Below are 19,575 nucleotides of genomic sequence, written 5' to 3'. Positions count from 1 at the left end.
AAAGTGATTGAATAGGAGACATTAAGAAAAATGCTTGCCACTTTATTCCCCCTAGTGGACAAAAAGGGTCCAACAATTTAGGGAACAAACACTAAATAAAATACAAAACAGGTCCTCTATAAATGGAAAATATGAAAATACACTTGCCCTTGTGGCTATCAAAAACATGAAGTACCGGTATATACAGTGGAAACGACCTAAACTACAGACGAGGGAAATATTACACGAAGCTTCGATCTGGGTTTTCAGTCACGCATTCAAGCATTCAGACACATTCACACAACAACAGCATTTCTCAGCAATCGCACGCACACATTTGCCCCCCTCATCCTGAGCACGTGTCTGCTCTTGGTTAGAGTTAAAGAAAAGCTTTAAAAAAAAAACAAAAAAAACAAAACAAAACAAAAACTTTACCTGCCCGGGTCTAACTTGAAACTTGAAACTGTAAAGACGACAAAGTTAATCCACAGTGATCGCGGATCAGCTTTGCATTCTGTGCCTAATGAAGAAAGTTGAGTCAAACAGAAGAAAGTTGTTTTGATTTCCAATCATTGGTGGAGAGTAAACTTTGCCTGCGGCGGATGGAGAGCGCTGAAATGCGGCCTCCTTCAACTGTCCTTGTCAAGTGTAGTGGTGGCCAGGGTCACTGTAGTGATGGGCTGAGCAATGCCATGCATCTGCATGCGAGCCAGTTTCTTCTGTTCGCATTCAGTCACCAGGTTGTTGAGCTCAGCAGCACTGTAGCCAATCAGAGTCCTCAGGTCGCATACAAATTTGTAGACAAACCGCTTGCCCTGCACTTTGCTGATCATATCTCCATCGTAGTAATACCTAAATGAAAGAGGATATTGTCATGTGAAACAAGTGACGTTGTGTTTCCAATATCACCTCGATTATATACATGTTGTGACAATCCGCCAAACCTCCATCACAATATGTAAAAAACAAACAAACAGACAAAACAAACCTGAGAGCTCTGCTGAGTTTCTCGTAGTTCATCGTTGGCTTGTTCTTGCGTTGGCCCCATTTTTGTGCCACAAGCTCAGGCTGGTTGAGTTTGAACTCTCCCTCCTCGCCCACCCAGGAGATGCAGTCCCTTGAATCTTTGTCTGTCAGCAGCTCCAGCAGGAACTGCCACAACTGGATCTGTCCGTTGTTGCCTGGCACCGGAGACACACAGCATTCAGTTTGAAGTTTTACAAGTAGTCACAGACATTGCGCTGCATTTGATAAACACTGCGCCACAATATGTTATTGCTGTCACAGCTAACGCTAGGAATGTAGAATCAAAACTTGTAGCGCTTGGAGTATTTTCATTTATTATATTATTATAATGATTATATCACAATTGAGAAACTTTTGGCACAAATAAAAAAACATGAAAAATAGCTGCTGATTAATTATCTGTTGACTGACTAATGTATTATTTGCTCTACCTATTTTCACATCTGTATGCAAAGCAACTTTACTGGCAAATAGTCGGCATTGTAAAGTTTAAAATTTAGTGCACAATCCGGCTTTCAGACTGTCTAGACAGAGCACTTGAAGCTGCTTTATAAAAATACAAACAAAATAGTCCTCGTGTGTAGTGTTTACTACCTGTGCGGTTGCCAGGTGAGCTGCGTTCTTCTCCTGAAATACGGGGCGTTCTGGGACCACGGTTCTGCTTCAATACCTTGATCGCAGTGGGTGTGCTGACTTGAGCCGGGATTATCTGCACAGCTGGAGACAGGGACAGTAAAGTTAGAGATACATACATCAATGATCAGAACTGCTACTGCTTTGTGTATAACTAGTGAAACAGACATTTAGTCAACTATGTTATAAGTGGATCTGCAAGAAAAGGATAAATTCTCTCTCACAAATGTAACTTTATTTAACCTCGCTGCCCTGTGGGCGAGTAAAGGGAGTCACTGTGTACTGTTTGATAACCAGAGTAACTTGTGACTAACCAAATCCAGCTCATAGCTTAGTGTCTGCAGGTCTCACAGAGTTAAGAGGAACACTTTTCAAAACCTTTTCCTGCCCTTTTAACAGATTTTTCACTAGAACACTTACGTTGATCAATGGTGACAGTAGCGTCCCCTCCAGACTGGTCCTGGCTTGCCAACACATCTGAAATAAATACAAAAAAGGGATCAGGATAAACTCTGCACAGAACTCAGATTTGACTCTCCCTAGTACAAACTTGATCCAACTTTGTTCCTCGCTGTAAGTCTGTTTACCTCTAAAAAAAAAAACCACACTGTCGACCATTAACATTGTGTATACTGGACACAAACACCTCTGACTTACATTTGCGTAGGAGCTCCAGGTGACTCCAGAGTATCTCTCCGTTGGGCACTTTCTGAAGGAACTCTTCCTGGCTGAAAGAGCAGAGGTCTCGACCTGGGATGTGAATGCTGCCTATTTCCATCTCATCAATGTTAAATTCCTTCATGACCCACACAGCCCAGTGGATCACCTGGTCAGCGGACCAGAGAACGGGGTCTGAGGAGAGAGAAAGAAACCTCATTTACTAACAAACACCATATTATATATAGTTGTCACCATATTAAGGATTGTTTTCCCCACAGTGGGGTGTTTTAATGAAGTGCTTCTCACCGTATGGTATGCCGAGGCGGACCTGCTCTTTGCGGTAGCCTTCAAGTGCTGCGGCCCAGCGTGTAACCTGCTCTGAGGTCTCGTCAGACAGGGCGGATCTCTCCACAGCAATGAGTTGTCCCTCTTCCACCAGAGTAGCCTCCTCTCCGGCTGCGTCTGGATCAATCACCACCTCTACCGTCTCTACCGGCTTCACGATTTCCAAAATGTTCAACTTCTCCTCACCTGGACAAGAGCAAACACATGACAAATGAGTACACTCGCTGTGTGTATGTGCAATTTGAATTTGCACTCCAACAGCAAATAAGTGACCTTCGAAGAACGCTTTGAGTAATTCATGTGGATTTTGTTACGGTTTCTGGTCAGATCAGTACCTGGTTTGGTTATAATCTGCATGCTGAGCTGCACTGTTCCATCTGTCTTTACTCCCTGATCGAAGAGGCTGTGATCAGGGTGCAACTAAAACGAAGAGCACAACAGAGGAGCTGAATCAGAGAGAGAAGTCAATATATGTTTCAGTTCAAGGGAGGACTGATCTCCTGCCTATCAGACCCACATAACACACCTGTGTGCTGTTTTTTGTCTCTACATCGAATCATGAAGAGATGTTGAAATGCTTTTTTTAATTTTAATTTATGTATGTTGTTACCTGAATATCCTGCAAGCAGATCTCATATGCATCCAGTGACAGTTGGATACGAGGCTCCAAGAGCTTCTTCAAATTGCCGATTGGCTCGTTGATGTCAATGTCTTGCTGGATCAGATCAGATGCAGTGATGGTCTGCTCCTCAACACTACCAGTAAAAAGGAAGAAAGGGGAAAGAACTTGTAAATGTGTAGCTGCTGCAAGTAAAACAGTATGTGATTCAAGTTCACATGTTTCCTCACCCTTCCTCCAGGCATCCCTGTTTCTCCCGTTCATCGATCTCGATCTCTATCATCTCCTCTGGTTCACTTTTAGACATCGTCTTTTCAACAGAGAGCCAAGCTGTAGGAAAGTAATGAAAGAGGTGTTTAACTGTTTTTGCAGTGACTTATTTGAACATAACTTATTAATCAAAAATCACTAAAAAGGGACTCAAAACATCAGAAAGGAAAAATTACACTGTTATTTACACTTTTTTAAAAACATTATATAATCTAATACAATGGCTCAAATTAAATGATCACCAGCAAAGGGACAACAATTTTGACAATTGAAGAATCATTTATGAATCAAAAACGTCAAACATTCTCTCATTTCAGGTTCTCACCTGTGAGGATTTGCCACTTTTCTCTGTTGTATGTAACTGTAAATTCAATTTTTCTGGGGTTTTGACTATTGATCATTTAAAAACACCTGATCTGAGGCTACCTTGGGCTCTGGGTTTTATTTGTGATTTTCACCATTTTCAGACATTTTAATGCCTAAGCAATCAATAAAAATAAATGATTATTAAAATTTAGTAGAATTGTAGAGGTGTTAATAACATTGTGTCTAGCCATGCATAAACTCTGTCAACTTTAAGCAGCCCTTTTCATTAGATATTCCTAAAATTTAACACACTACATACATGTAGGAGTCATTGGTGCCCATAGTTTTACTCTAAATTTGATTTATCATATTGTTTTCATTAGGGCTACAACTAACAATTATCTTAATTATTGATTAATCAGACTATTATTTTCTTAATTAATCATATGGTCTATAAAACATCAGAAAACTGTGAGAAATGTGCATCACAATAACCTAGAGTCCAAGGTGACGTCCTTAAATGTCTTTAAAAAACTAAATAAAACAAACAAAAAATAAAAATAGTATTCCAAAACCCCAACATATTCAATTTATTGTAATGTAAATATACCAAGAAAAGCAACAAATTCTCACATTTGAAAAACTGGGGCCATCAAATGTTCTGCATTTATGGCTTGAAAAATTGCTTAAATTAGTAATTGATCATCAAAATAGTTTCTCATTAATTTTCTGTTGATCAGCTAATTCATTAGTCGACTTAACTGGTACAGCTCTACTTTTCATAATGCCAGAAAGATTAAAAACATAAGACTTCGACACTATATTGTCACTATTAAATAACACTGACACATTGGCTATCATGCAAGAAAAGTTGTTGTACTTATTATTTATTCCGTAACTGGAACCCAAGTAGTTTTAATAACTAATGACTCAATTATAACACAGAGAGCATTTAGCAGCTTCAGCTTTTGAACAGTGTGTACAGTGTTTAATAGCTGTGTACTGGTGTGAATGTGAGACAGCAGTGATAAAGGCCTCTCAGCCTCGACTCCTCATTGGCCGTCTGGGACAGTTCACTGACTGCTCCAGCTGCTAACATTAGCCCACTCGAAGTCGAGGCTTTGGCGTCTAAAGGCCAACTGCTAGGCCATTAATCACCAAAAACAGTGACCAAACATAACTACACATTATGGAAAGCACATAAAACTCAGATTTAAGCCTCGGACTACACGTGTCGCTGCACTGAAACTGGTGAACAGTTACGGGTCGGGGCGAGGCAGCCCGTTACACAACCGTGAGGTACCGACGAGCTAAACAACCCTTAAATTTATCGTAAACACGCGTCGCGCTTCATAACTTCAACAATTTCACGTTAAATCGCACTTTAACTCTGCGCGTAGGAAACTTTTAAAAACGGAAATAGAATAAACGGAAACAAAACAGCATAGGGCAAATGGAAAGGAGCCGGAAATCCTGGCTAAGGTTTACTGCGTTGTTAAGACTTCCGAGAGCAGCCGTGATAGTAACACGACACGAGTTTTAGAAGAAAAATAAGACTACAGAGCAGCTCTGACCGCGCTAATACTCAGAAACAACACTCTCGGTTTACCAGACTGCAACTAAAAGGAGAAGTAAGGACTAAAAAGCAGTATTAATCGTGTCTGGATGATTACGCACTGTGTGTTTGTAGCCGGACGGTGAAGCGGCGCAGGGCAGCAGGCAGCTATACCGTTAGCATCGCAGCTAACACTCAACTGGTACAAGAGTTTCTCCTGTTTCTATTTTCTAGATCACATCAGGGGTAAATAACTAAACCGTAGAGGCTGGCGTTTACCTGGCTTTAGTTGAAGTGAGCTCTGTGTGTTTGTAAATGTCGGCGGCCTCCTCCCACTAATGCTAACCAGGAATCATCAACAACAGCTAAGCTAAGCTAAGCTAGTGAGCGACAAAATAGCGGGAAGAGTCCCAAAGCACGACAAATATATATCCCATGAAGATGACCGCATTTTAGTACATTTTTCTTTAGTACAAACACGTGTTTTCCTAAATATCCATACCTCTTAAAAGTCAGGCCTCGGAAGATCTTGGAAAATGTTCAACTGTGGTAGATAAGCAGCCAAAATTCACACACAGTCGAGTCGATTCATGCAAGTTTTTGGTGAAGTACACTCAGTGAGAGGAGGGGCGGAGACTAACCGGCAGGACTGAAGTTACTCTAAAACTTGTATTGAAATACAGATGACTTGCTACACTTGTCTTTATTTTTTATCGTGTACTAGAGTGTTGTTATATTAATTGTTTTTGGACACGTGCTCGTGTCCATCGGTTTAAACTTTGGTGTGATAATAAAGAAGGCATGCGTGGTTTCCCATCAGCGTTAAACGGAACTGATCACCCATTCTTCATTTCTTAGTCAATTAAACAAAAAAATTGCATTTTTTTGTTTCCCCACCAAGTAACTAACATGCGGAGTAGCATATCCTCCATCCTCATCAGTGATTTGATTTGATTTGATTTTGATTCTCCTAGTGTTTGTCCCAAGATATTGAAGTCAGAAATGAGAAGTTCAATGTAAGTATGATGTGTTTACAGATGACAATAGTTTGAAAGAAACTATTGAGCATTAATTTTTGAAACAAGTCTGTGTTCAGTGTTCCTTTGCTAAGGAATGTGCACCATGTAACCATAATATTTTAACAGTGTTAAGGCTACATTTTGACACAGGCCCCTCTACAAAACCTCAGTATTGGGTAAAAATACAGGACTCACCTTAGGGCTCTTGCCACTTCAGTAATTTGCCACACAGGCAATGTGGTACGTTTAGGGACCCTTCAGGGGTCTTTGCCAGTTGCCCATTTGCCTGGTTCTTAATCTAGCCTTGTTTTGCAATTTGTAGTACTTTGTGTGTAAATGTGTTTGGTAAAAACTATGTGATGGTTATATTTATGGTGCACCATGTTTGTTTTCACAGACAGGTGAAAACTGCCAAAGTGTTGTTCAGTGATACAGATGAAACTATTTGAATCATACGTAGGTTCTGTTGCATTTCTGTTAACCTGCTGTGAAATATTATCCAAAGGACAAACCAAATGGTTAAAGATGTGATGAGTGTTATTTTGTAAATGATCTGCTGTCATGTTTCTCTGTTTACATTCTTGCTCGCTGATAGGAATTTCTCAAATGCAACGGAAAAGGAAGGAATAAACTTTATCTGGATAAGATCCATCTGCTCTCTTTTCCTGTTTGTCAAATTATTACTCCATGGGGATCACCAGGATTAGTCTTTTTTATTTTATTAAACATGATAAAATTATATCACTATGTAAAATACACAATATTGTGTAAGACTATTTGGATCTGATGAAACCATGTGTATAATCCATGCTTTAATTGGAAAGTGTTAATGCAGATTAACTTCCACTGCTTCCCAAACCACACAGGGTAAAGTTAGCTCTTAGAAATTTGCATTCATATACAATCACACTTGGTGGTCTTTATAGTATAACAATGGTAAATTAAGGTCATAAGATAATGTAAACAGTTCAAAAGTACCTTGTTTTAATGCCAATCCTTACCTTAACCTCTACAGTCAAGGTATAGATATATAGGAGATGTGATCATATACATCAAACAAAAGGTTAAATGTTATTTTAACATGCCAGAATTTAATCCCCCAGTGCTCCTTTCAGTACTGTGGATACTCGGCCAGACGTCACAAAACACTTCATGTCATTCTTGCAAGTCACTGTTTAATTCAGCTCTATGTGCATTAAACTTCAATACTGAATAAAAAAATAATCACAACATGCAACAGTACAACGTGCTGTCATTGTAAAAAAAAATATAGGCAAAGAAAACAGTCTGCTTTGATGTCGGACTTCTCTCCGAGCAGGGAAGGAGGCAACCCCCTGGTCCATTTACGTAGCTCACTGTCCATGTACTACGTCATCACGTAGCCTAGACGCGGTGTCATCTCTACTATCACGAGAGCGCTGACAGTGAAAATCCATTTCTGATTTTATTGTTTGCACTAATAACTGTTCTCATGTTGCAGTGCTCTACTTTTTTAAATAGCATATTTTTATTTTAGATATTTTATTAGGTCTCTGGGTGAAGCAGCATAAATCACTATGAGCGGGATAAATTTAACTCAGCAGAGGCAGGGATATGTAGACCAGAGGGGGAAATCCCCACCATCCCCCCGCTAGATCTATCTATCTATCTATCTATCTATCTATCTATCTATCTATCTATCTATCTATCTATCTATCTATCTATAGCATCAATACTGAACAAACAAGTCCCCTTGGAATGTGGCTTACATTTCCATTTTCAAGTTATTATAACATTGAAATTTATGATGTATTTATATTTTATTTACAATTATAGTTATGAGTACATGTATTATTATTATTATTATTATTATCATTATCATCATCATCATCATCATCATTATCATTATTATATGACTGTGGTGTATGAAATGAACTCTTGTTTCGAAAGTCACGCTCGAGGCGGAAATGGCCGATATTGTCCAAAATTTCCGGTTTGGATGTCTTGCCTTCAAAATAATGTAAAAACTCAGCTAAATAAAATATGTAAAAGAAACTACTTGTACACTTTAATTGCACACATAACTGCACATAAAATACTGACAACTTGCCAGTCAGAAGTTTTATTTTTTAAGCCTTTTCTTTATTTGTTTTTAATATCTTGAGGATAACTGATTCACCCAAAATTCAAAATGTCCCCATTTATCAGATTAGCCTGAAGTACATTAGATACATTAACTGTATTATTACCCCAGAGTGAAACTGGTTCACAGTGTGGGCACACAATTTAATATAAACAATAAAAACAAGAAAGAAAAAACAATCACAATCAGTGTCACAATTATAATGTGTCTACATCCAAAACATAATCCACACAAAACTACAATGCACTACCCTGCAGCTGTTATGATGTACAGCTATTAAATATGAGAAAGAATTTAGTGTTAGTAGTGCTTTCATTCTAGTGCAGTCCATTGTACAGTATAGGCTAACTTTTATCATATAGTTTTCTTTTTTGAATAACAGTTAATTACAGTTTAAACGACAGTGTGGGGACAGTACGGTCCAGTGAGTGTATTTTGATGTATAATAAATACTCTACAACCCGTACAGTGAACATGTCTCAAAATCTAACCCCTGTACAAGAGATGGTTGACTTTGAAGGTCAATTATTAATTACAGTTTAAATGACAATATTAAGATGCAATAGGCTAACATGAGTATTTTAACACACACACACCACAAACCAGTACAGCACCATGAACTACAGACTCAAAATCTAACAGCATTCAATCAACAAATGCTGGTGACAGTGCCAACTAAAACATTGTATTAATGTATAATGCAGTGTTGTATTATAGCTTCACAAAGATAACATTCATTGCAGTGATATTGCATTTCATTTCATTAGCTTGACCAGGTGTGCCTAATCAGTGGTACAGTACATTTACTCAAGTACTGTACTTAAGTACAATTTTGAGGTACTTGTACTTTACTTGAATATTTCCTTTGAATGCAACTTCATACCACTCCACTTCATGGCAGAGGGAAATATTGTACTTTTTACTCCACTACATTTATTTCATGGCAATAGTTAATAGTTCATTTTCCGATCTAGATTTACAAATAAAAGAGATTATACTTTTTACATCTGATTAATTTAGATCATTTTGTAGAACTTAGTTTTCACTTTTACATATAAGAGATTTTTTTATTTTTAAAAGCCATAGTAAATTTAATTTGATTACATGTTGTTAGTCAAAAAACATCAAAACTTCCAAGAGACACTCTATTTCTGTATATGTATAAACAATATATCATTGAGTGAGGCCATTTTGCATAATGAATACTTTTACTTTTGATACTTCAAGTAAATTTAGCAACTAATACTTCTGTACTGTTACTTAAAGTCCCCCTCCAGTCAAAAATGTGTTTTTCTTCTTGTTCCCTCAGTTGGATGTTTGAGCTTCACTGTGCAGAATGATGTATGCTCAGAGTTTGACACTAGAAGGCTGTTTTCACATTCATCTGCTGAAGAAGGAAAGTTTCCCTGTTAATCCCTGTCCTAAAATCTGAGTTTAAGGGGTGGGCCTACAAGCATAATTTATGACATCACAACTTGTCTGGAGCCATCGAGGGCCAGTTTATAATTTCCACAAGTGTAATGTGGAAACTTGAAACCTCCAGTGCACATACACTGAGAATGAACCTTTCAGTGAGGTGGGAAACATCTTGTATCCAGCAGCTTAATTTTTTGAAATGAAACATATTTGCATATTCATAGATTCTGGATTTATTTTAATGAGGTAGAAGGGAAGATGTCATTTTAAGGATTTTTAACAAGGTAACTGAACATTTTGTATGGAAAAACATGTCAGACATAATTTATTATTCCAACAGAGGATTTTTATATGTCCTAAAACATGTCTGGAGGGGATCTTTAACTTTGAATTCAAGACTTTTACTTGTAAAGAAGTATTTTTTATATTGCAGTATTGCTACTTTTACTTCAGTAAACCACTGTGGCTAATTAACTTTTTGTAATATACATTTTTTGCAGGTTGTGTGAAAAAATTCAGTTCTGCCTGCACAGATTACGCTCTTATTGTGAAGGATTCAGGACGGAAGTGTGCCGTAGCTGCCGGTGGTTGAACACAGACCAGCCAAGATGGCGGAGTACCTGGCGTCCATTTTTGGGACAGAGAAAGATAAGTAAGTAGCTTATATTGATTAAATTTGTTGTTAAGCAATTGTTGCTAACCATTTTCTCCAAAAACCCTCGTTGTCAAGTGCCACTGTGTATGTAAATATGTGTTGTTTACAGCCTGTAGGTGATACAGTGGCTGTAGCGCCTAATGCTAGCAAGCTAACAGTAAAATACCGCGCCGCCGTTGCTAACCTCACGTTAGCTGCTGTTAACATCTGGGTGCTGAACAGTGCTGGGGTGGTCACAAGGAACAGTCCAGGTAGTTTTCCTGAATGAAAATACAATTACCTTACTCATTAAACTAGAGTCAAAGTGATATTCTCACTACATTTTCATCCTGTAGTTGGAGAGCGACTTTCTTAAACCCTTTGTTACAATGGAAATATTTAAACAAAGACTCGTAACGATATGGGCTCGAAATGAACTTATCAGTGCGTTATTAAGGAAAGCAAATTGGTTCCCAAATCCTGAAATATTTAAACCTCAGTCCCCCAACCGTGTGATCTCACGGTGGTAATCTTAAAGTTCATAGCAGTGAGTGAGAACAGGTGCTTGACTCATTCAGTAACGTGGTTATTCTCCTACTACTTTGTAAACCTATTTTATTCCAATGTCTCTCTCTCCTAGCAAAAGTCTTTTCTGTTGCTAGGCAACAGTTCATGCCATGCCCCTATTAAAGCTAAAAATAAACTTAAAACTTACTGAAAGCTTTAGTTAATAAGGCTATCAGAGTACTTGCCATATTACACTCGTTTATAGTGATAATGATTATATGTATTTCTCCCCTCTCCCTTTAGATGATGATTAAATGATGAAGAAGAGTTAAGAATATTTCACAAAGAAAACATTATTTCTCTGTTTTTACAATTTGCTCTAACTAGCCCCACCTAACTTTTTACAAAATCACATAATAAATATTAGTGGGCACTATGCCGTGGCTGGGCACTGGGATTTTCTGATATTCAATATTACTACAAGCAGCCATGAAAGAACTTTGTCGAAATAAAATGGTCTAAAACTAAAGCCTGGAAAAATCCTCAGGAACAAAGTGATCAAAGATTAGTAAACAAGATTACGAACCTGACCAGGCATCTGATACTTGACCATATACTAGTATACTACATGTAATGCTTATATCTCGGTTGGTACCCAAAAAAATAAGGTTTGGATTAAGTGTTAACTAACAAGGAAAAGTGGTCAGTAGGATGAATTACAGTAGGAGGGAAAATTAGACTCCTCCTTCAAGTCAGATCATATTTTCATCCTTATTTCATCTGACAAGATGATGGTCACGCATAAATGATACAATGTGGGTACATTTATCGATTGCCTTGCATAAATGGCACAGCTTGAAATGATGGAGAAATAACATTACAGTTTACTTTCAGGCAGCATATTTATCTAGATGTTTACATCAAAATAGGAAACATTGTCAGAGGAGATGTTTGTAAGCCTACCAGAGTTCAGACTCTGGCGTACCAAGGCTCCGGGCTCACATAACAAACCGACAGTGGAAATAGCATTTTCTGCAGTTTGTTTCAGTCATAACATTTTTGAGAAAAAATGTATTGGTTATGTTGAGATAATTGCATCTATTTGGAGAAAGAATTGACTTCAGATGTGGATTTTCAGAGAGATTTTCCAGAGAATATGTATGTTTTTCTGTTTGCCTCATCTCATTATTGTCTCTTTTTCCGCAGGGTGAACTGCTCTTTTTATTTCAAAATTGGTGCCTGCCGACATGGAGACCGCTGCTCCAGATTACACAATAAGCCAACATTCAGCCAGGTAAGATCATATTTTTTTGTCCTCGAATGTCCCGACATTTAATTTCTAGATTATGGTAGTTATTCAGTATCAGTACCCAAACATTAGAGAAAACAATATTTTTCTAATGTCTAATGGGAATTATGGTGAGATTTGTTTCTATAAGCCAGCCCTACTGAATGACTCACTGAATGATGAAGTTTCACCATTGGTCGGCCGTCTGAGTGTTGGAATTTCCTCATGGCCGTTGTTCTTTCAAAATGAGTCGGCATTAGATGATGGAAGCAGAGGACAGCAGCGCGACGCAGAGTGACTGTTTTTCCTGCTCTGACGCTCTCAGCTCCAATGTTAACTGTAGCGACATTGGCTAAACTCCTTTTTAAACAGACGTGTACCAGCGTCTCTGCGTCCACCTCTACTGTCCAGTGTGATTGACCCTCCGGCTGACAGCGCTGTCAGCAGCCAGCAGGAGAGACACTCCGTAGTGCGTTTGGATTTTATAAATGAAGCTAATACCAGGGTGCAAGTTTTTTTATTTCTCTGACATTTTTACATCACAAACGATGAACAACAGCATTAAAACACGAGTCTTGCTGGTAAAAATGCAAATCATGTAGGCTGTTATATCAGTTTAGTGTGGGGGTGAGCTTGATTTGATGGTAACTGGGTGGAGATAAGCCACCTGAATTTGCACCCAAAACTTTCATTTGCAATTTCAACTGCAGCCTCCATGATCGATGGGAAAAGAGGCAGAAAAAAGGTGCATAGAGATATCAGGGAGAACCTTGGTTAAAACACCACAAATAACCATCACTCCGATAAAATACTCAATGCAGAGTGAAAAACTAGAGCCATCCGCAGAGTGAAACAGATGAAAGAGCAGGGGGAGTTAACAGATAATTAGAAAAGTTATAATTAGAATTAAAATAAGTTCTCATCTAAATCAAACATCCCAAGATATGAGTGGAAAGTATTGTTCTTCCTCTGCTTTTATAACCTTTTTTTTTTTATTTTTTGACTCAAATGTTGCTTAACCATGTCATGTGATATGCTATTTAAATACACTTTACCAGCAAATATCACTGGGACCACTACAGAAAAATGCAGATGAACATTTAATATCCAGGAATTCACACTGACTATTCCAGTAATAAACTGGCCACAGTTTCACACATTGACCATAAACGGTTCAGCCATATACTAGGTTTTGACCTGGGCTTGTTTCAAAGCTAAGTAAATCTTTCACAAAGACCTTGCTTCACTGTGAGAAATTCCTTACAACTCTTCAACCAAATTAGAAAAGCCCCTCAGATAACCAGCTGATTTAGTTTATACTTACTTTAATCTTTCATTTTTATCTTCGTACTCTGATACAACGTGTTTTATGTGGAAGGGTAGGGGACTTAAAACAATTGAAGATTTAAGTGGCATCATTCCTTACAGGAAAAATATTATCTTCAACATTTTTTTGTTGTTAACAGGTTTGACATTATTTTAGAGCAGCATCCTCTCTTGATATTTTAAAAATGTCACCTAATTCCAGGTATTTGATATCCAAGTTGGTACATCCTTTTAATGAACATATTGAATATTTAGTTGTTAATCTGAGGAAATATTGGAGTGAAGAACCAGGGGTTGATATTTCAGAAGATGCGTGGAAGGAGAGTGTGTCGAGTGATCTCGTTTTCCACTAAGTAGATATCAGCTAATACAGTTTAAGGTTGTATGGAAGAGGTGTGGCAACAGGGCCAGGTTATGCTAGAAAAGAACTAGTTCCAACGACGTGTTGTCCGACCACGTTGAAAAGCAAGTGTTTATAGCTGCTTTGAACACCCACACTTGGGTGTCAGGCGAGACACGGTGATCATGGGGATAACCATTTCAGACAGACTCTCTTAGAAGACATTCACAGTGCTGCACTTGGTTGTTCACACGAAAGGTGCCAGAAATAGTTGTGTAACGAATGAAAAGAGCGATAGAGAGAGAAGTTCAAACCCTGACTACTTTCTCACATCCACACACCTGGCCAATCACTGCAGGAAGTAGGTGTGTCGGTTTCGGAAAAGTACAGAAATTGTCACACACAGCTGCCCCAATCCCAGCATTGAAAAGATGTTGGGAACCTGTTTGACAATCTGAAGAAAGAACTGTCGCCTTAACTAATTTATACATAAAGCTGTGAATAAAATGCAAATGAAGTAGTGATATCTATGTGATAGTCATAGATTCAAACAATAGGACTGATAGACAGTTTACAACGACAAAGACACGGATGAAACCATTGTGATAAAAACAGGGGTAGAAGGCTGCTCCCAGACAATACTTGCTTATCAATAGTCAATAAATTGTTACAGTTGACCTTTGATCAGTCAGAACAGGAATTTGCATCCTTGAAAGGGTATTTTCAAATTCTGACGTCTCTTGGTCTGAGGTTGTATTTGAAATCTGTAACTGTGTACCTCACAGTTTATTTTCTTTTAATGATTGTTATTAAACAGTTTTCAATGTGATTGAATTGACTTATGTTTTTATTTGTCACATTTTAGTCAATATCAAAAAAGTACTGATGTTGATACCCGGCCCTGATCAAAACAAGATCATCCTAAAAAAATGTACATGTTGTGTTTCAGACAATTGCCCTCCTGAACATTTACAGGAACCCTCAAAACAGTGCCCAGTCTGCTGATGGTCTGACATGTAAGTGTTTCAACCCTTAACAGGAATCTTAAGTCCTCAAAAATGTAATTTTCTCTGTTTACATGCTCATGTTTTCACTGCCACAAGAACGCAGCAGAAGATTTTTAAACGTGTTTTGTCATTTGTTATCACTTAAGAGGTTTTCATTGATCAGAAAATAGTTCACTAAATCAAAATGTGTTGCTAATCATTGAAACAGCACTTCATGTCTGGAATTAAAGTTTGTCTCAGTTTGTGTAACAAACAAGAATTTGTTGCAGAATTTATGAATTATATCCATGTTTATTTGTTTGTTTCACTTATTATCGTTCTCTTTTATCACCACTAGGTGCCATCAGTGACATGGAGATGCAGGAGCACTACGACGAGTTTTTTGAGGTAATTCATGCCATTTGAAAGATTGTCTCATGTAGTTCTGGTCTCAAACCACAACCACACCAGTTTATAGCTGCTACATTTTCTTTAACGTTAACGGCATGTCCACAGGATCAGATAAAACTATATAAAGTATGTAACTGTTGATGAATTCTTCTAAATATATTCTATTTTAAAATATCAAGGAATTGTTGTAAAGAGCACTGAATGGTGTGTAGTCCATATGACCTGGATTTTATAATTGCAGTATCACACATTGCACTAAACACATGAAGCAAAAATTATATTAGCTTATCAGCACCAGGTTCATATTTCCAGTAAGTTAACTTTCAAACAATCGTCTCTGAGAAAACTGCATTATTTACACGTTTATGCACAAAATCTGATCAAAAGTTGAAGTTGTCAACATCTAGATAATGGGCTATAAGTCAGCGTTGCTCATTTACATGATGTCACACTTCATTTTTCTCTGCCATCCTCTCAGGAGGTTTTCACAGAGATGGAAGAAAAGTACGGAGAGGTGGAGGAAATGAACGTGTGTGACAACCTCGGGGACCACCTAGTGGGAAACGTGTATGTGAAGGTGGGTGTCGGCCTGAAAACCTCATGTTGCTGCTACTGAAATGCCATTGGTTTTTAATTTGCATGCAGAGTCTGATTTTTTCTCTTCAAGTAAACTCTGTCTGTCTCTTGATGGTTCTTTGTAGTTCCGTTATGAAGAGGACGCTGAGAAGGCTGTGATAGACCTGAATAATCGGTGGTTTAATGGGCAGCCCATCCATGCTGAACTCTCTCCTGTCACAGACTTTAGAGAAGCCTGCTGTCGCCAGTATGAAATGGGGTGAGTGCTACATGATAGAACAGTTTATATACTTACTACAGTGGGGTCCAAAAGTCTGAGACCACCACTTAAGATACTTCTACTTTGCATTTGTTTCCAATGTAATACTATTTTTTTCCAGTCATCCACTGTGAAATGCTGGTATTTCTTAGCCCACGCCAAGCGTTTGGCCTTTTTCCCCTCCTGAGAAGTGGTTTAGAAACTGCTACTCGTCCTCTGAGACCACTACAACACAGCCTTCTTTTGACAGTACTTTTGCTGATTGGAGTCTTGTTTTCTTTATTCAGCAAATTCTGCATCTGTGATGAAATTGCTTTTCTGTCTCTCAGGGAACTAAGTTTGATGTATTGATCTTTTGATGGTGTGGTCACTTTTGGTCTGCCTGATCGTGCTTTGGATACAACTGATCAAGTTTCTGCACAGCGTTTCAGAGTTCCATGCACTGCTGAGAAAGCCCCTCTTTGTTTAGAATAACAATTTGACTTCTGATACTTTCATTTAGTCCTGATGCCATGTTTCCCATTATCACAATGCTACTTAGTAAGAAATGATCTGCTGGAAACTTGAGACTCAGCCACATTTATAACAAATGAACACCGGCTGCAAGTTGAGTTACTTGAACGAGCCTCTGATGAGAAGATCAGATCAGTGTCATCTGAACGCTTCAATGGAAGGGATACAACTCAAGGAAATCTGACCTTTTGTACAAAGGAGTTAAGTTGTTCAAAGCTTTAAATTTGCTTAAATTCATTGCTGACCTAGAAATTGTACAGAATCTTAAATATTTCTTCTTCATTTTACATGTAATAACTTTTGAATCCTCAAACTTTCTGATTATTTCAAGGTTAACTTGAAAATATTTTCAATGTGGTCTCAGACTTTTGGACCCCACAGTATATGTAAAACATAGAGAAGAGTCATGCTTGTAAAAATAAAATATCCATGGTCCACAACAGAAAGAAATGTTTGTTTTTCCTTTGAGGCAAATTCTTGGCTTCAGTTTTTGAGGCCTGATAGAAAGGCAGTTATCATTTACAAACCCAGATGTTAACAATTTTCAGCACCCTGAATGGCATTGACATCTAATAGGTGCATTGTTTCTTAGAATTTGTCAACTTTACTTTTTCAGCATTTAGATCTAATTTTAGCTCATGTTGTCCTTCTTGAACAATATTAAAAGCAGATTGTAAATTACCAAACACAAACGGAGTGGAACAGGCAATTTTAAGGCAATTTAAAGGACGTTGATTATACTAATGATTAAATCTCACAAACAGGTGATATTCATCAGGCTGAAATGAGCCACAAGTTTTGCAATTTGGCAAATATGATTTTTTTAACAACAACACGCGCAAACCTCACAGAAAAAAGTAAGAGCAACATATGATAAGAATCTTAAAATGTTCTTGCATGAGGCTCATAGTGTCCTGCCTAGTTAAATATTTCATAAACTACTGTACAGCTTCAACTGAGAGACCAGTACTGAGGACACAGATCCACAGTATCAAAAGTTCTCAACAGATTGATAAATAGGGTCACACAATGGTGCCTTTTATCCAAAGTTAAGTCCTGATGAAAGGAGGGTATTTTATAATTCTATTTTCATCCATTTGATTTAATAATTTCTTAAAAATAAATCAATTCTTGTGACTGATCGTTGTCATATTTTCAGTGTTTTACAGATTCCAACATAAAGCTTTTGTTCAAAGTCTGTTTATAAGTAAGTTTGTAGCAAGTCTTTGGTTTTAAATGGCTCAATCTCCACATCAGCACACCAAAGATTCATCTGTTGCAGCTGCTGTGTGAAACTTGCGTGTGACTCCTCTGTCATGTCCTTTTCTTCTCTGCTCTAACTGATTGAAGTTTCCCTCTCTCCACAGGGAATGTACTCGTGGTGGCTTCTGTAACTTCATGCATCTGAAGCCCATCTCGCGTGAACTGAGAAGAGAGCTCTACGGGCGCCGGAGGAAGAGGTACAAACATATTCATCACCTTTACATTCAGAGAGAATTAAATAAACCTACATGAATACTTGTTTTTGCAGATTATAACATCTTTCTCAGGCGAGGTTTGGAGGTATTAATTTTTAACAAATCATAATCACTCCTTCTTCACTTCTGTAGCCGTCATAGGTCTCGATCACGATCGAGAGAGAGACGATCTCGCTCAAGGGACAGAGGTCGAGGAGGCGGCCGTGACCACGAGAGACGTCGCTCCAGAGACAGAGAACGTTCAGGACGGTTCTAAACCACAAGCCATGACTACTTGTCCTTCCATTCCTGTATCCCTGTATCCATCCCCACTCTTTTTTTAAGTTTGTACCTTTCCCGATCTATTCTAGGGCGAATTGACAGGTACCTGATTTTGAAGCTGTGACAGCATTGATGAACATGTATTTTCTTGATTTCTGAAATGACTTTCACCTCATTAAATTTAAAATTTTTACTTAACACGACTGATTTGTGAATCTCGCTCATCATTACACGGCATAAATCTCAAAGTTAGGATGTCAATGCTTTCTGATATTAGAGCTACTTTCTCCTGTTCAGTCACATGGAGAACAGCAAGAGGTAAATGGACACAGTGATTGTTACACCTAACATGTAATCTGTTATTTTTCCAACTCCTTTGAGTGCGCTGAGGTAACTTTTTCAAATGAACAGTCTGATAATATTGCCTGATACAGATAACAATGGTTGTTAAGGAAAGAAATATCCATGGTGTTAGAATAAATTGTAAGTCCTAGAGGGGAGGTTTACTATAAGCCCTTTGGGGTTTCTTATCTCTCCTGCACAATCCTTGCTATGTTTGTTTTTATATACTTTTGTTTTTATCACTTCCTTTGTGCTAATAAATCAAACTAAACTGATGACATTGCTGGTCTTCAACCTCATAGTTACTTAAAACAGAAAACAGTGCAAAGATACATTTCTGTTGGTCTTAGCACTTTTGAAAATCCGACTGGCCATGTAGTTATATCACAAAACTGCGTTATTTTCTTGTTTACCTCCAGTGAACAAGCATGGATTATCTCTGCAGCCACAGTTTTTCCTGAAGGGACTTTTTTTCATAATGCCTCCCGTGATACAAGATTTCATCTCTCATAGAGATGAACAAGAGAAATGGAACAATTCTCCCTTTGACATGATGATTAAATACACATTAATATACAATATAATAAATCTAAAAACAAAAAAATAATGCAGTAAATAAAGCATTAAAATGCATGTCATTCAAATACATGAATATAAATATGTCAAATTATTATTAACAGCCCTAAATGACTCTGAAGTAACTG

General features: G+C 37.9%; 2 protein-coding genes across 3 annotated transcripts; one reads left to right on the top strand and one right to left on the bottom strand.

Annotated features, from left to right (window-relative positions):
- Nucleotides 1–26: 26 nt before the first annotated feature.
- On the bottom strand, nucleotides 27–6,020 carry gabpa (GA binding protein transcription factor subunit alpha). 2 transcript variants are annotated; one of them, XM_067603810.1, is made up of 10 exons: nucleotides 5,896–6,020; nucleotides 3,493–3,592; nucleotides 3,254–3,398; nucleotides 2,979–3,063; nucleotides 2,605–2,829; nucleotides 2,296–2,490; nucleotides 2,059–2,115; nucleotides 1,600–1,722; nucleotides 968–1,160; nucleotides 27–831 (listed from the first exon to the last, which is right to left on the bottom strand). In XM_067603810.1, the coding sequence occupies exons 2-10, from the start codon at nucleotides 3,567–3,569 to the stop codon at nucleotides 609–611; spliced, it is 1,323 nt and encodes a 440-aa protein (XP_067459911.1). In that variant the 5' UTR covers nucleotides 3,570–3,592; nucleotides 5,896–6,020; the 3' UTR covers nucleotides 27–608. The 2 variants fall into 2 exon arrangements, with proteins under 2 accessions (XP_067459911.1, XP_067459912.1); XM_067603811.1 differs by lacking the exon at nucleotides 5,896–6,020 and adding an exon at nucleotides 5,673–5,755.
- u2af1 (U2 small nuclear RNA auxiliary factor 1) lies at nucleotides 5,343–18,727 on the top strand. The gene is made up of 9 exons (XM_067603812.1): nucleotides 5,343–5,469; nucleotides 10,451–10,602; nucleotides 12,298–12,385; nucleotides 14,995–15,061; nucleotides 15,390–15,439; nucleotides 15,921–16,019; nucleotides 16,144–16,277; nucleotides 18,158–18,250; nucleotides 18,401–18,727. Exons 2-9 carry the CDS (start codon nucleotides 10,559–10,561, stop codon nucleotides 18,522–18,524), a joined length of 699 nt encoding a protein of 232 aa, XP_067459913.1. The 5' UTR covers nucleotides 5,343–5,469; nucleotides 10,451–10,558; the 3' UTR covers nucleotides 18,525–18,727.
- Nucleotides 18,728–19,575: the final 848 nt, after the last annotated feature.

The sequence above is a fragment of the Thunnus thynnus genome, chromosome 11 (assembly GCF_963924715.1).
Source record: "Thunnus thynnus chromosome 11, fThuThy2.1, whole genome shotgun sequence".
NCBI classification, from domain to species: domain Eukaryota; kingdom Metazoa; phylum Chordata; class Actinopteri; order Scombriformes; family Scombridae; genus Thunnus; species Thunnus thynnus.
The sequence above is the reverse complement of the archived record's forward strand: the minus strand, read 5'-3'. Positions and strand labels throughout refer to the sequence as shown.

Bases quoted from the DNA above. Each gene is read 5' to 3' on its own strand.
- gabpa (XM_067603810.1), bottom strand. From the start codon at position 3,569: ATGTCTAAAAGTGAACCAGAGGAGATGATAGAGATCGAGATCGATGAA. The intron at 2,116-2,295 runs GTAAGTCAGAGG...TATTTATTTCAG, and splicing joins CCTGGAGCTCCTACGCAAAT to ATGTGTTGGCAAGCCAGGAC. The intron at 1,161-1,599 runs GTAGTAAACACT...CTCCGGTGCCAG, and splicing joins CTCACCTGGCAACCGCACAG to GCAACAACGGACAGATCCAG.
- u2af1 (XM_067603812.1), top strand. From the start codon at position 10,559: ATGGCGGAGTACCTGGCGTCCATTTTTGGGACAGAGAAAGATAA. The intron at 15,440-15,920 runs GTAATTCATGCC...CCATCCTCTCAG, and splicing joins ACTACGACGAGTTTTTTGAG to GAGGTTTTCACAGAGATGGA. The intron at 16,278-18,157 runs GTGAGTGCTACA...CTCTCTCCACAG, and splicing joins TGTCGCCAGTATGAAATGGG to GGAATGTACTCGTGGTGGCT.